Genomic DNA, 13750 nt, shown 5'->3' with positions numbered 1-13750 from the left:
CGGGGAGTAACAGGCTGGGCCACCTGGCAGGGAGTCAGGACACATAGAATCCTAAAAAATACTGGAGCTGACTGTCCCAGGGTCGGAGGTGACCCCACGCAGGGCATTCGCTCTCACTGGGCAGTGCTGACTGCTCGACAGTTCTTCCTTAGAACGGAACTAAAACCGGATTCTTTCTCCCTGCCACCCTTTAAGGGCCTCAGCTCTGTACGATGAGGCTGTACAAACGGGTCTGACTCCAATTTCTGTGGAAGAACCTTCAAGGGCTTTATGATCCCTGGGGCTTCTCTCTCCCAGCTAAGCTTCTGCAGAGCTGCCCTCCACGAAGCTTCACGGCTTGATTTCAGGATCCCTGCTCATTCTGACTCCAGGCCACAGTCTTGCTGGGATGTGGTACCCACTGTCTTGTCTCAGGATCTGAGCCCCACAGGAGTTGAGGGGGTGGGCTGAGAGCAGCGTGTGAGAAGAGCAAGGAGCGGCTGCCCTTCCCAGCCTCTGAGCTGGAGTCATCAGGAGAGACAAGATACCATCGTTTCTGGGCCCTGCTACCCTCCCAGGGGCTGATTTCCTCTCCTCTGGTCCCTGCAACTCTGGTCTATAGTTTGACAGTTGTGTCTTTCCTGGGGAAGTTATTCACTCTTCTTATTCACACTTGTACCCACTGCTGGTCCCAGGGTCAGTACTCACATGTGCTGCACCCACTGGCAGGAGACAGGGATGTGGGCAGGAAGGCCATTTTTGGTTGGAGAGTGCCTGGGGCCCCAGAGGGCTTGGCCTGCTGTTGGGACCCCCAGCCCTGCCTTTGCCATAGAAGAGTCCTGAGTACTGACCTGAAATACAGGTGAGGGTCCTGCTGCACTGTGCCGGGCATCTAAACTGCAGTGGGGCCGGGGCTTTACAGAGCTCCCTCTCCCCCACAGAAAGCTCTGTGGGCTTGGCAGACTCAGCCACAGACCAGCACCCCTCTCCTTCGCATCCCATTGGCTCTGCCGGTCATCTGTGACACACACAGCCCCAGAGAGGGGCCCGGAGTCACAAGGCAAAGCGCTCAGCTTGTCCTTCCCTAAGTTCTCTGAAGCCTCAGCTTCCTGTCTGAGCAGTGGGGACGAGGGTCCCCACTTCACAGAGCTGTGCAGAAGGAATGGTGTTCGTTTCCGTCACCTTTGTAACTCCAACATCTAGAAAAGTGTCTAATATATAAGAAATGCTCAGTGGATACTTGCTAATAAATGAAAGAGCACCGAGACCTACAGGGATGCTTAATAAATATTTATTCAATCTGACAAGACAGATGTTGCCACTTTGAGGGGTTCTCAAAAGTTCTCCCCTGCCCTCAAATGCTTCCCCCAATGCCAACCACAGGGCCTGAAAATTCTCCAGTGAGAGTTTATACCAAGAAACACCAAATTCTCCCATCACTTGGTAAGGGTGTTATAATTTCAGAGATCCAAATGCATTAATTAGACAACACGTTGGTAACAGAGATTAGCTCCTCTGGTTAAGTTCTTACTGCCCGCAGTCGGTGCAGAGAGCAGTGCCCTGAATACACAGGACTTGGATACCAGACTGTCTACCCAGGAGGGTGCCCTGGGGCCACCCAGCATTTACTTCATCTTCCAGATTGGAGAACTGAAGCCCAGAGAGGGGAAGGGGTTCCCACGCCACACAGCAAGTTGGTGATAGAGTCAGAACTAGAAGCCAGGTCCCTGACAGCAATGCCAGGGCTCCTTGCACTGCTTATCACGGTTCACTGGGCACTCATCTGATGAGTACTAAGCACCACTCTGGGCGAGAGGCAGATATACACACACAGAAATAATTCCGAGACAGGACAGTTGAGGTCTGTGCTCTCACAGAAGGCTCGTGTCCGCACTGTGGGAGACCCCAGCAGAGACAGTCAATTCCAGGCTGAATCCGCGCCTGCTTCACGGAGGAGATAGTGATATTTGAAGTGGGCCCTAAGAGCGAGTAGGGAGAAGCCAGGAGAGGACATCCTAGGCTGAATAAATAGCACCCATCCTGGGATTTAGGGGCCAGGTGAGTGTGTGGTGAGCTGCCCCTGACTGCTTGTAAACTACAAGAAAAAGGGAAGGGGGCAGAGACAGAGCCCAGAAAGGAGTTAAGGCCAAGCAGAAGGAGGAGGAGGGGTTGGAAGACCAGCTGCCCCACCTCGCTCTTTGGCAGCAGCCTCCCCACACCCCCAGGGCTGCCCTTCCCTTCCACCAATACTAGGTCAACTGAGGAAGGACACACGCCGCCTGCCCCCAGGTCCCTACTTCCAGAGGAAGGGCTGTGCTGCACTTGCCCATAAACAGCCACTGCCGACAGAGGCTTGGAGGGAGGCAGCATCAAGGCCCCTGCGTCTGGCTCTGTCAGGGAACGAGCCAGGAGGGGTCACCCATGTTCCAGATGGGAACACTGAGATGCAGCCTAGGAGAAGCTAGTCAGGGGCACAGCCAAGGTTAACCCAGAAGACAGAGCTACAAAGGCAAGGGGTGAGGGAGACTGGCTGAGGGACTGGAAACCTGGGTTCCATGCTTGTCCCAGCCCTGACCTTGTCCCCTAGCAGTGCTGTTTCTCATCAGCCTCTGTCTTCCCTGAGGGGTCACAGGGCCAGGCCGAGACAGGGCTACTGGCGTCACTGGGCACAGCCTTGCTTTCCCACAACCTTCCTTCCTCTGGCTCCCCTGCTCCGCGTCAGAAGCCTGATCACCCTTCACCCACTTAGCTCAGTCCCACGGAGGGATTTATTACTGGCTGCCCTGCCATCTGCCCCACGGTAATAAATTAGGGCAGAGCAGAATCGCAGCCATCCCAAGTGTGGAGCATACAAAAGGAGAAGGGTTCTTCAGTGGATCCCAGAGAGAGCTGGGACACAGGCAAAGCGTGGACCCAGGGGAAGCGTGGACCAGTGGAGCAGAATGCCTCGCTGGGGACTCCTGCTGGTGCTCTGGGGCTCCTGCACCTTCGGTCTCCCCGCAGACACTGGTGCCTTCAGACGGTAACTGGGAGAGAGGGTGGCAGGGGAGAAGGGATCCTCATTTTCCTAACACCTAGGCTTTCAGATATGTGATGTCACCCAGTCCTCACGACCAGCAGGGCAGCAAAGTTTATGGTTCCATTCAGAGAGGTCAGGTGACTCGCCCAATATCACACAGCCAGCAGTGGCACTAGTCAAGCCTGGAAGCAGTGTCTTTTGATCCTTGACCAGAGCTTTCACTTCCTGCATAGATCACCATGCTAGGCAGTGGGGGCACCCAGAGATGATTGAGACATACTCCCTGCCCCTCAGGAGCTCACAGCCTAATTACTAAGAAGGGCGCAGTACAGTTAAGTCTACCAGGGAAGCAGCACAACATAGTGGTTAAATGCAAGGCTTCCAGGATTGGGTAGTCTTGGTTTAAATTCTGCTCCACTAGCAGAGCCAACTAGCTCTGGAACCATGGGCAAGACGCTGAACCTCTCCAGGTCTCAGTTTACCATTTTTAAAACACCTATTTTACAGAGCTGCTTTGAAGACTGAATGAGATATTGCATGTAAATCCCTCAGCCTGGTGCAGGAATGCTGTAAAAACCCAGCTGTTATACTCCAGGGTGGATTATCACAAATGTTAAAAGAAAGGCTTAAGGCAGCCCGAAGATGGGAGGAGAGAGACCTAACATCCATGTTTGGTTCCAGGCCCTGTGGGAACAAGCAATTCTTGAAGCCTGCAGAAGGGGAGAGGCAGGGGGGTGGGGGGCCTGTGGAGAAAGGGTTTCAGGTTGGGGAGTGCAGATGGGACCAGAAGACCTGAAGGTAAGAGGGCAGGTTTTAATAACAGTAATAGTTGCTAAGTCTGTAAAATGCTGAGGAATTCACAGGATCGTGTCCCATATCTCATCTCAAATCATCCTCCAAACAACTCAGCAGTCCCATTTTGCAGCTGGGGACACTGAGGCTCCCGGAGGTCACAAGTAAGAGGCTGAGCCTGGGCACACACTGGGCCTTTTGTTTCCAAAGCTGGTTTCCCCTGCTCCAAGGCTCATGGAGAGTAGCTGCTGGGTTGGGGGCATGGTGTGAGAGAGCGGGGGGCTTCCCAGCAGCAGTGTGTGCCTGAGCGCGGCCCCACCCCCAGGATAAAGGCAGGGAAAGGTAGAAACATTCTCCCTTGTTCTCTTCAGAAAGAGAAGAATGGAATTGGGCCAAGGTGAAGAGGGAGTCAGGCTTTCAAAACATACTTACAGGAATTTTGCTACCTGCCATGTGCAGGGCATGATGCAAGGCTCTTTGGGAGATCCAAACAGCAGACCCCATTCTCAAGGTGTGTCATTGCCTTTACATACACAAGTGCCTTTTACTTACCGAGCAGTGGGCAGCTTGCTTAATCTGCAAAGTGCTTCTCCGTGGTAGGTACTACCATTCAGTCCATTGTTATAGAGGAGTTAATGGGGGCTCAGAAAAGGCCCAGAGAGGTTAGGTAAATTGCTCAGAATCACGCTGGTAGGAAGGGATTCAAGCATGTCCCCACAACCACTATGCCCTCAGCACCAGGCAGCATGAGGCTGTGCAGTGCTGGCTGTGAGCACCCGGCGAAAACGGAGCAGGAGCCCAAGCAAAGGTGAGGCCACTGTGGAGGGAGTTCATGGGGCGAGCTTCCTGGGGACGGGGGTGCATGCTAGGCTTCGAAGGATGAACGTGCTGGGGTGTGGGGAGGGAAGGGGAAGGGGAGAAGGAAGGGACTTTCTAAAAGGAGAAAGGTAAAAGTAAAGGTCCAGAGAGGAGGTTGTTCATAGTAAATAGTGGAAAATGAGCCCTCCTTGGGGTCAAGCCTTCTCTGCCCCTCCATTTTCCCATCTGTAAAATTACCCAGCTCATGAGATGGCTGAGAATCAAAGAAGATCATAATTGTGAAAATACTTTGTTGAAGAGCAGACTATGTTATGAATTTGACAAGTCATCTCCGTTAAAATATTATACCGACAGGCATGAAAGTTGCCTTCATGTTTGTGGGCATAACGGGGTACACAGAATACACGGGGTGTGAGAAAGAAAGGATAGTGCAAGTACAGAAAAAGAAAGAGGGCTGCAACCCTGGGACCCCCCACCAACAGCTCAGGACATCCTCCAGCCTCTGGCGCACAGCCTTCATGTCAGAGCCCAGGGGACCCTATATGGGAAACGGGGCCGATCACGCCGCTTTGAATGTCTGCTCCATCGCTTCTGAGGCACCTCACTCCTTATCATAAAGTGAGGATAACGACAGCCAGCTTGCAGAGTTGTCATGAGGGTTACGTGGGTGGGGTGGCATGCACAGTGTTTGGCACTCATGTGGTGGCAGCTCAGTATGCTGTGAGTTTCCCAGGTCTAATTCTGCCTCCCAAAGGTGATAGGAAAGTGTCAGGACAAGAAGCCGAGCGACTGGCACTGAGGCTCCAGAAGGCACATCTTTCCAAGGACAGGCTGCACAGGCACTCTGGAGAAGCCCACCTCTCCCCCACCGCACCCAGTTCATTCCGTCCACTGCACCCCACAGTCCCGGCTGGGCGCCTGCCCGCAGCATCCCACAGCCCCCACAGGCCACTGAGGGTGTCTGCTGCCACCTGCAGGCCCCATGTGGCACTGCCCCCTCCTGCCCAGCCTTGAGAGGGGCACTCCCAGCCTTCACCTCCTTAGAGGGGAAGTCAGTGCTGTTTCCTCCTCTGTCTCCTGGCCTGCTGGAGCTCCTTGAAGGCAGTGATGATCTTTATATCTCTAGTATCCAGCACGGTGCAGGCACAGAGTAGGTGTTCAACCTGTGATTATGGAATGAATGAATGAACAAATGGCCTTGCAGTGATAAGGATCAAAATTAGACAACAGGAGGAGTTAGTTGAGGGTTATTTAATACCAGCGTAGGTGACCATGGAGGTTTGTAAATTCTCCTTTAGAGGCCTAAGGGCTCAAGAGTGATTCTTAGGTGCCTGGGCTAAGGTTAGGGGTAGTTGTATCAGAAGCTTCCGGAACTCTACCATTATTATGGGGCAGGACAGAGCCCTTCTATTTTTTCTTACTCCGTCATGGGCCAGGATCTTCCTCAAGAAAATGCCCTCCGTCTGGGAAAGCCTGAAGGAGCGAGGCGTGGACGTGGCCAGGCTGGGTGCTGAGTGGAGCCAGCTCACCAAGACACTCTCCTTTGGCAACCGCACCTCCCCCGTGGTGCTCACCAACTACCTGGATGTGAGTGCCCAGCTCGGTGCCTTGGCCCCCACCACCTGCCCTCTCCTTTTTCTCTTGGGCCTAAGGCTTTCTTTGCCCTTTTTGAGCACCTCACAAAATTCCCATTTCACAGCTGGAAAGCCTGAGGCACAGAGGGCAGGAAGGAGCCCAGAGGCAGGGTCAGGTTTGGCACTCAGGAAACCAGGCTCTGGGCCCCAAGCCCAGGTGTCAGGGGTGGGCAGGAGGGGTGTATGTAGGTTTCTGTGACCAGGCTCAGTGCAGCTTGACTACTTACTGCATCAGTGGTTCCTTAAGGCTTGGGGCACCTTCCTGCTTCATTTGCAGTACTTTTATTTTGCCCTCTTGTCTCACCGAGCCTCCCACTTCCTGGGAAGTCATAAGACAGTGCTAAGCCTCCCACCCCATCCCTGCTGGAAAATGGAAGCCCAGAGAGGCTGCATGATCTGCCTCATCTGGCCCCAAGTGCCAAAGGGGGTATCAGGCAAGACCCCAAGGCCCAAGGCTCCCCGAGCCCCTCAAGCCACCTCTTTCATTTCATCCCTGCAGACCCAGTACTATGGCGAGATCGGCATTGGCACCCCACCACAGACCTTCAAAGTCATCTTTGACACGGGCTCAGCCAACCTCTGGGTGCCCTCCACCAAGTGCAGCCCTCTCTACACGGCCTGTGGTGAGACCTGGGACCTGGGGTGCCTCCTCAAAGCCCCTGCCCTGTCATGCTTGGGCAGTCCCACCTCACACCCAGTTAAATCCCTCCTGCTACCACTTGAGCTGCTTCCTCCCCGCCTCTGCTCCCACTGCCCCTGAGAAGAGAGAAGTAGAAAATGTCCCCCATTTTTCATATATGGCCACCAAGGTAAAAAAAGCAGGCTCCAGGAGCCCCCAGCCCACCCAGAAAGCCATTTCTCACTCCTCCTGAGATTGGGAGAGGACTGAATTCTCAGACCCATTCCAGGCTCCTAGGCTCTGCCGTCCTTACCCTCAGTGAACTTACTGAATGCTTACCGTGACCAGAATCTTCTCCCCACCCTAGTGTTAGCAATTACTTTAAAATACTTCATTTGAGACAAAATTCTCAGAGATATGAGCACATTACAGGGGCCCAAGGTACACAGTCCTTGATTGATGAAACACATTTTCCAAGCCTCCAAGCTCAGGGCCACCCTGTCTCTGCACTCAGGCCTCAATACATGGGCCATACCCAGCGCCTGCCCCCGAGCCCCCTGCCTGGGCCTCCCTTGGCCCTGAGCCTATGTCTCCCTGCCAGAGATTCACAGCCTCTACGACTCCTCGGAATCCTCCAGCTATGTGGAGAATGGGACGGAATTCACCATCCACTATGGATCTGGAAAGGTCAAAGGCTTCCTGAGCCAGGACCTGGTGACTGTAAGTGAGGCTGTCCCAGGTCATCTGACCTTCTGCCCTTCTTGTCCCTAGACGTCTCCTGCCACCCTAGGGCCTGTGGTTGGGGAAGGTGCAGGCCAGTCCACCGGGGAGCCCGGAGAGCTGAAGAGCACCCTCCCCTGCTACTTCTCTCCAGAGCTGCAAAGCACTGGAGCAGAGCAGACCTGAGGTCCTGGCTCAACCTGGGTGATTTGTGGAGGCCGTTACATCTAATGCACTCATAGGGTTTGTCCTGAGCCCCACAGCCTGCAGTCAAGTAACCTGCCTGATGTCACCCAGCTCTGACTGGGCTCCTAACTAGACCCTAGACTGAAATCCAGAGTCAGAGTCAGGGTCAGGGGTATTGTCATCCTTATGGTCAGTATCACTTTTGGAGTCAGGCTTAGGTTTTAAGGTCATAGTTGAGTTTAGAGTTTGGGATTAAGGTCAGTCCTGGTTTTCATTGTCACTTGGCCTGTGTCTGATCCTCCTCCATTTCTGGGTTTCTCCAGCTACTGCTCTGACAGAGTTAGGGGAAGGGTACTAATGGAACTGAGAGGAAATCAGTATGAGCCCTTACTCCCCCTTGTCCGTGAAATTAGGGAAAAAGGAGCATGAAGGGCAGGCCTGGCTGTGCTGGAGAAATCCTCGGCCCATCAGGAGCCACTGGGGAGCTCCTGGCATCTCTTCTACGACTGCTTGGCAGTACCACCTTCTCAGCCTCTGCCCCTTCCAGTCCCTCTGGACTCTACCGCCTACATGTGTATTAGGAGAGGTGATATACATGCAGTGTTGATGAAATGGTCTTACCCCAGATCGTCACACCCTGGGGCCTGTGTGTGCCCGGGGGCCCCAGTGTGGAAGCCTAGACCAGACCCTGGCCAGGGTACAGGCCGTGGGCTTGGTCTCCTCTGGTCCTTCCTCCAACAGGTGGGTGGAATCACAGTCACACAGACGTTTGGAGAGGTCACGGAGCTGCCCCTGATACCTTTCATGCTGGCCAAGTTTGATGGTGTTCTGGGCATGGGCTTCCCTGCACAGGCCATTGAGGGGGTCACCCCTGTCTTTGACCACATCCTCTCCCAAAGGGTGCTGAAGGAGGACGTCTTCTCTGTCTACTACAGCAGGTAGGCCTGGACTCCAGGGGCAGAGGCGGGGAGAGGAAAGGAGGCAGGAGAGCTGGGAGAGTAGGAAGAGAGTTCTGGGCCAGGATTTTGATGTATTCAGGATCAGGTGGTATTCAATCCATATCTAGAGCTACACTATCCAATATGGAAGCCAATGCTTAAATTAAAATTAATTAAAATTAGGCATTCAAATCCTTAGTCACACTACAGATTTCAAGTACTCAGCAGCCACAGTGACTAGTGGCTACCACTTTGGATAGTACAGGTGTAGCACATTTCCATCTTTGTGGAAAGTTCTTTTACTTTCTGTTCAGTTCAGCACTGCTCTAGAACAAGAGAAGAATGCAGGGTGGGGATGATGGGAAGTAAGGCATTGCCGTGACTGGCGGACCTCCCTGTAAGGGCCCTGGCTCCTCTCACATAGACAGCTGACTTCATTCATTCATTAATCCCTTCATTTATCTGCTCATTCACTGATTCAACAAATATTGGGCACTGATATGACAAGCATTGTGCGAGGCTCTGGGGGTACAGCCATGAACACGGTGTACAAGACAGAGTCCCTGCCCTCACAGAGCTTACAGTCCGGCAGGGAAGACAAGAAACATTACAACGCGATGGGCAACAACAGGGGCCATGAGGCTGAAACCCCGTGCTTTCAACTCTAGGCTGAGCTTATGTGCAGTTCAGCCAATCTTGGAGAAGCTGCTATCAGCTGTTGAGCAGAAATGTGATCTGCTCTCAGCTGCTGGGTATGAGCTGGAGACAAGAGATCAGAAGGGTGAGAACAGGAGGCCAGTAGCAGTGAGGACACAGGGGAGGGTCAGTGTCCAGAGAAATCACAGAGATGAAATGAAAAGGAGTGTCTGGTTTGGTGAGAGAAAGGGAGGGATTGAGAAAAGGCCACCAATTGGCTGTCAGGGGCAGTCTTGGGAAGAGGTGTTTTAGAGGCCAGGCAAGGGCAGATGGCAAGCAGTGAAGAGGTGGATGTGTGTCAGGAAGGCAAAGGCAGATGTAGGCTGCCCTGAGAAATTCGTCAGGGGAGGGAATGCCAGGTGGGGTGCAGACAGAGCTGCACAGAGAAGCAGGGAAAAGAAGGGTGGGTGTTTTTAAATGCTGGAGGATGCCTGAGTATGCTTGCAGGTGGAGGAAGAAGCCAGTGGAAAGTGAGAGGTTGAAAACGTGGAAAAAAAGAGGAGATAACTGAGGGTATAGGAGCCTGGAGGCCATGGAAGGGAGTAGGATCCCAGCAAACAGGAGGAAGGCGGGCCTTGTTGAGGAGAGGGCCTGCCTCTTCCTTTACACTGGGATGAGAAGGAGGGAACATCCAGAGAGATCTTGAAGTGTTGGGAGAGAGGCAGAGGGAAATTGTGCTAGCACATATGCATATGTACTGGATTTATAAAAATGCAATTAATTGCACTTGCACCAATAACGGGCAACCTACACGCTATGCACCCATGTGCATGCACACTTGCCTTCTACTATGAATGCTGGAAAATCCCATCTCTCTCTCTCTCTTTGTCTTTCTGTCTCTGTCTCTGTCTCTGTCTCTCTCTCACACACACACACACATAGAGGAAACCAGCCCTAAGGTAGGCCCTGAGCTTTGGGAGGCATCATGTCACCTGGAGGAGAGGAAAGCAAGGGGCATCAGCTTCGGATTGGGCACCAGGAGCCCTGGCTCCAGTCCCCCACTCAGGCAAGTGACTTCAGGCAAGTGACTTCACCTCCTGGTGACTCCATTGTCTGTAGGGTAAAAAGAGTGCGTAATACCCACCCTGCCAAACAAGAGGCTGGCGGGGCTCACCTGAAACAAAGTCTTCCTTTCTGCTGTGTCTCTTTCTCTGCAGAAATTCCAAGTAAGGAGATGGAAACCCCCCCACTTGGCCCTGACCCTCCAGAGCACCTGGCCCAGAATCACACATGCCACCTGCCCAAAACTCACCTCAGCAGGCCCAGGCTCCGCTGGATGCCCAAGTTCTCTGCTCCTCCTTCCTGCTCTCCTCATGTCCCCGCCCACCCCCACCCGACAGCTCCCAGAGGCCCATCCCGTGTCCCGTGCCCCTGCGCAGCACACAGCTACCCGAACCCAAGTGAGGGTGGGGCTGATTTGTGCCTTGTTTGCACTCTACTCACTGTCCTTGTGCCTGTTCCTTCTCTGTGACCTCTCTGGGGGTGCTTTATTGGGCGCAGCCAGACTATCCTGGAACCACCTCTGACTGGGCTTGGGAAGGGGCAAGAAAGGTGGAGAAGCGGCATGTTCTGCAGCTCCCTAGCCTTGCCGTCCGCCTCGCCTTCCTCTGCCCCACCCTGCACCTGTGCCCAACTTCCCTTGTTCCTGGGGTTACTGAGTCTCGAGGTTGTGGGTCTCCAAGAGCCTCTGATCTTCCCTTTAGGAATTCCCACTTGCTGGGGGGAGAGATCGTGCTGGGAGGCAGCGACCCGCAGTATTACCAAGAGAATTTCCACTACGTGAGCGTCAGCAAGACTGGTTCCTGGCAGATCAGAATGAAAGGGTCAGGAATCCTCAGCCCTCCTCACTCTCTAAAAATGCTGCTGCTGCTGTGGGTGGGGTCTGGAAGGGGCAGGGTTACCATCCTGCCCTCTCTCCTAATGCAGCCGCTTCTTAAGGTCCAGCCAACATTTGCTCTCTGCCTGCTTCGTCCAGGGATGGGGAACACTGAGATATATGGTTCAGAGGGGAGGGGGCCTACTGAGAGGAAGCGGAGGGTCACTAAGCCACATGCTGAGGGACAGGCAGCACCTTTCTTCTTCCAGCTCACGCATTACCCCTCCTTCACTGCATCACAGGACCGCCAGCACTCCCTCCCATCATCTGCCCTCACTCAGGAAAGCCATGCAGCCTGGTGGTGCCCCATCAGCCTGCTGTCCATCTGTCTGTCTGACTGTGTGGCCTCCCCCAGGGTGTCTGTGAGGTCGACCACTTTGCTCTGTGAGGAGGGCTGCATGGTAGTGGTGGATACCGGTGCATCTTACATTTCGGGTCCCACCAGCTCCTTAAGGCTGCTCATGGAGACCCTGGGGGCCAAGGAGCTGAGCACAGATGAAGTAAGGAGCTGGCAGGGAGGGAGCTAGGGGTGGGGGGAGCATCACCTGGTCCAGGCCCCCAAATGACCCTAGGAAACATTCGGTCCCAAATGAGACCATTTCAGGCCTTCCTCTCCTGCCTCTCACACTCTTCCCATATGTGGCTTGGTCCCTGGGAGAGGGGACTGGGGACTTGGGGACTGTGCCCAGCCCTCTCCAGGAGAAGGGCCAGGTCACAAGCACAGGGCTGTGTCTGCTGGGGGACCTCCCACGCTCAAAGGGGCTCCCTTGACCCTCCCCGCCGCCAGTACGTCGTGAACTGTAACCAAGTGCCCACGCTCCCTGACATCTCCTTCCACCTGGGAGGCAGAGCCTACACGCTCACCAGTGCGGACTATGTATTACAGGTGAGGCTCTAGTCTGCCCCTCGGCAACAGGGAGGAAAGGTGGGCAGGGGCCCTCAAAAAGAGACAAGTCGTTATGCACAGATTACCTGCTAGACCAGTTGTTCTCAAACTTGGCTGCACATTAGGGTCACCTGGGAGCTTTTAAAAATCCCCGTAATAAGCCACATCCCATACCTATTGATACCTCTGGGGGTGGTACCTGGGCATCAATGTTTTCAAAACTCCCCAGGGGATTCCAACTTGCAGCCAAATTTGGGGATCACTGTGCTCATCTCCTGATCTCCATTCTCATCAAATGCCCCCGGTAATGTTATGCTCCTATACTCTTACCTGCTTTTTATAGTCAGTGGGTTTAGAGGTGTTAAATACCTCGTCTAGGACCAGAAGCTCTGCCAGACTGTAAGCTCCTGAAGGCAGCACTGTGCCTGATGCATTGTTAGCAGCATCCAGCTTAGTGCCTGCATCTCGGAGGGGTGCGATCCCTGATGGTTCAAAGGGCCAGGATGTGATGGAGGCCCGGTGTGGATGGGGGACTGGTGGGGGCATGTTGCTGAGGATGGCTGCTGGAGTCAGGCAACGTGGTTATCAGCTGGGCAGTGGGGAAACCCTCTTGTTTCCTGCCAGGACCCCTACAATAGTGATGATCTGTGTACACTGGCCCTCCATGGTCTGGACGTCCCACCGCCCACGGGGCCAGTCTGGGTCCTGGGTGCCAGCTTCATCCGCAAGTTCTACACGGAGTTTGATCGGCGTAACAATCGCATTGGCTTTGCCCTGGCCCGCTGAGGCCCTCTGCTGCCCTGCCGGTCCTGCCCTCAGCTCTAGCCCAGAGCTAGAGCACTCTCTGGGACTCTCCAACCGCTGCCTGTGCTTGTGCCCTCACTCAGGGGCATGGAGCACCTCCTGGATGTGCGCCCTGCCCCCAGCACCAGCTCTTCCTTACTTTGAGGACAAACAGAATAAAGACTTCATGTTCACAACCCCACTGTACCTGGGTTCACTAGGGTTTGAAGCAGAGGGAAGCACAACCAAGAGATCATGTGCAGACAGGAACGTGACAGAATGACAAACTATATGTTCACTCACAAGCACAGGTTCCTGCGTGCAGGGAGGATGCCATCCATCTGACATCAGCGGGGTTCGAGTGGAGTTAAAGGTTTACACAACCTTGGGTGGGAAGTTTGCAGAGAGCCAGCCCCTTGAGGACCAGGGCTAGCACTGTGGCAGCGGACTGTGGGCCAGAAAGATGGTCCCAGCTCATGGAAGCCAGCCTCAAGCTCAGGCTCTGCGCTCAGGCACTGCAACCCCCCACCCCACATAGCCATTTACCCATGCAGTCTAAGGCACCAACACCTAAAAACGTAGAACACCAGAGATCCGACCGATGCTCCCTTTTTACATGTGGAGAAACTGAGGCTCAGAGAATGAAAGCATTTGGCCAAGAGTGCTCAGTGAAGTGTGAAAAATCCAGACTAGCCTTCTAGCTGCCCGTCTGACTCAGGTCTGGGGGTTCCCACCTTACCACACACAGTTGTACCTTCACAGGTTCAGAGCTTCACCCACCCTGGTATGGGGCCAGGTGCACA

General features: G+C 54.1%; 1 protein-coding gene across 4 annotated transcripts; it reads left to right on the top strand.

The window, feature by feature from the left end:
• The first annotated feature begins 2890 nt into the window (after window positions 1-2890).
• REN (renin) lies at window positions 2891-13084 on the top strand. Of its 4 annotated transcripts, XM_057558817.1 has the most exons (10): window positions 2926-3001; window positions 4526-4598; window positions 6046-6196; window positions 6743-6866; window positions 7464-7582; window positions 8510-8706; window positions 11106-11225; window positions 11634-11778; window positions 12066-12164; window positions 12789-13084. In XM_057558817.1, the coding sequence occupies exons 2-10, from the start codon at window positions 4537-4539 to the stop codon at window positions 12948-12950; spliced, it is 1179 nt and encodes a 392-aa protein (XP_057414800.1). In that variant the 5' UTR covers window positions 2926-3001; window positions 4526-4536; the 3' UTR covers window positions 12951-13084. The 4 variants fall into 4 exon arrangements, with proteins under 4 accessions (XP_007166211.1, XP_057414800.1, XP_007166210.1 ...); XM_007166149.2 differs by lacking the exon at window positions 4526-4598 and having other exon boundaries at window positions 2891-3001; XM_007166148.2 differs by lacking the exon at window positions 2926-3001 and having other exon boundaries at window positions 4471-4598.
• The last annotated feature ends 666 nt before the right edge of the window (window positions 13085-13750 follow it).

This window comes from Balaenoptera acutorostrata, chromosome 1, assembly GCF_949987535.1.
Source record: "Balaenoptera acutorostrata chromosome 1, mBalAcu1.1, whole genome shotgun sequence".
Lineage (NCBI taxonomy): Eukaryota > Metazoa > Chordata > Mammalia > Artiodactyla > Balaenopteridae > Balaenoptera > Balaenoptera acutorostrata.
Note: the sequence above shows the minus strand (reverse complement) of the source record. Positions and strands in the feature narration are given on the sequence as shown.

Coding starts and splice junctions, on each gene's coding strand:
- REN (XM_007166148.2), top strand. CDS start 4,516: ATGCCCTCAGCACCAGGCAGCATGAGGCTGTGCAGTGCTGGCTGTGAG. Junction 6,867..7,463: donor CCCTCTCTACACGGCCTGTG/GTGAGACCTGGG, acceptor TCTCCCTGCCAG/AGATTCACAGCCTCTACGAC. Junction 11,226..11,633: donor TGGCAGATCAGAATGAAAGG/GTCAGGAATCCT, acceptor GGCCTCCCCCAG/GGTGTCTGTGAGGTCGACCA.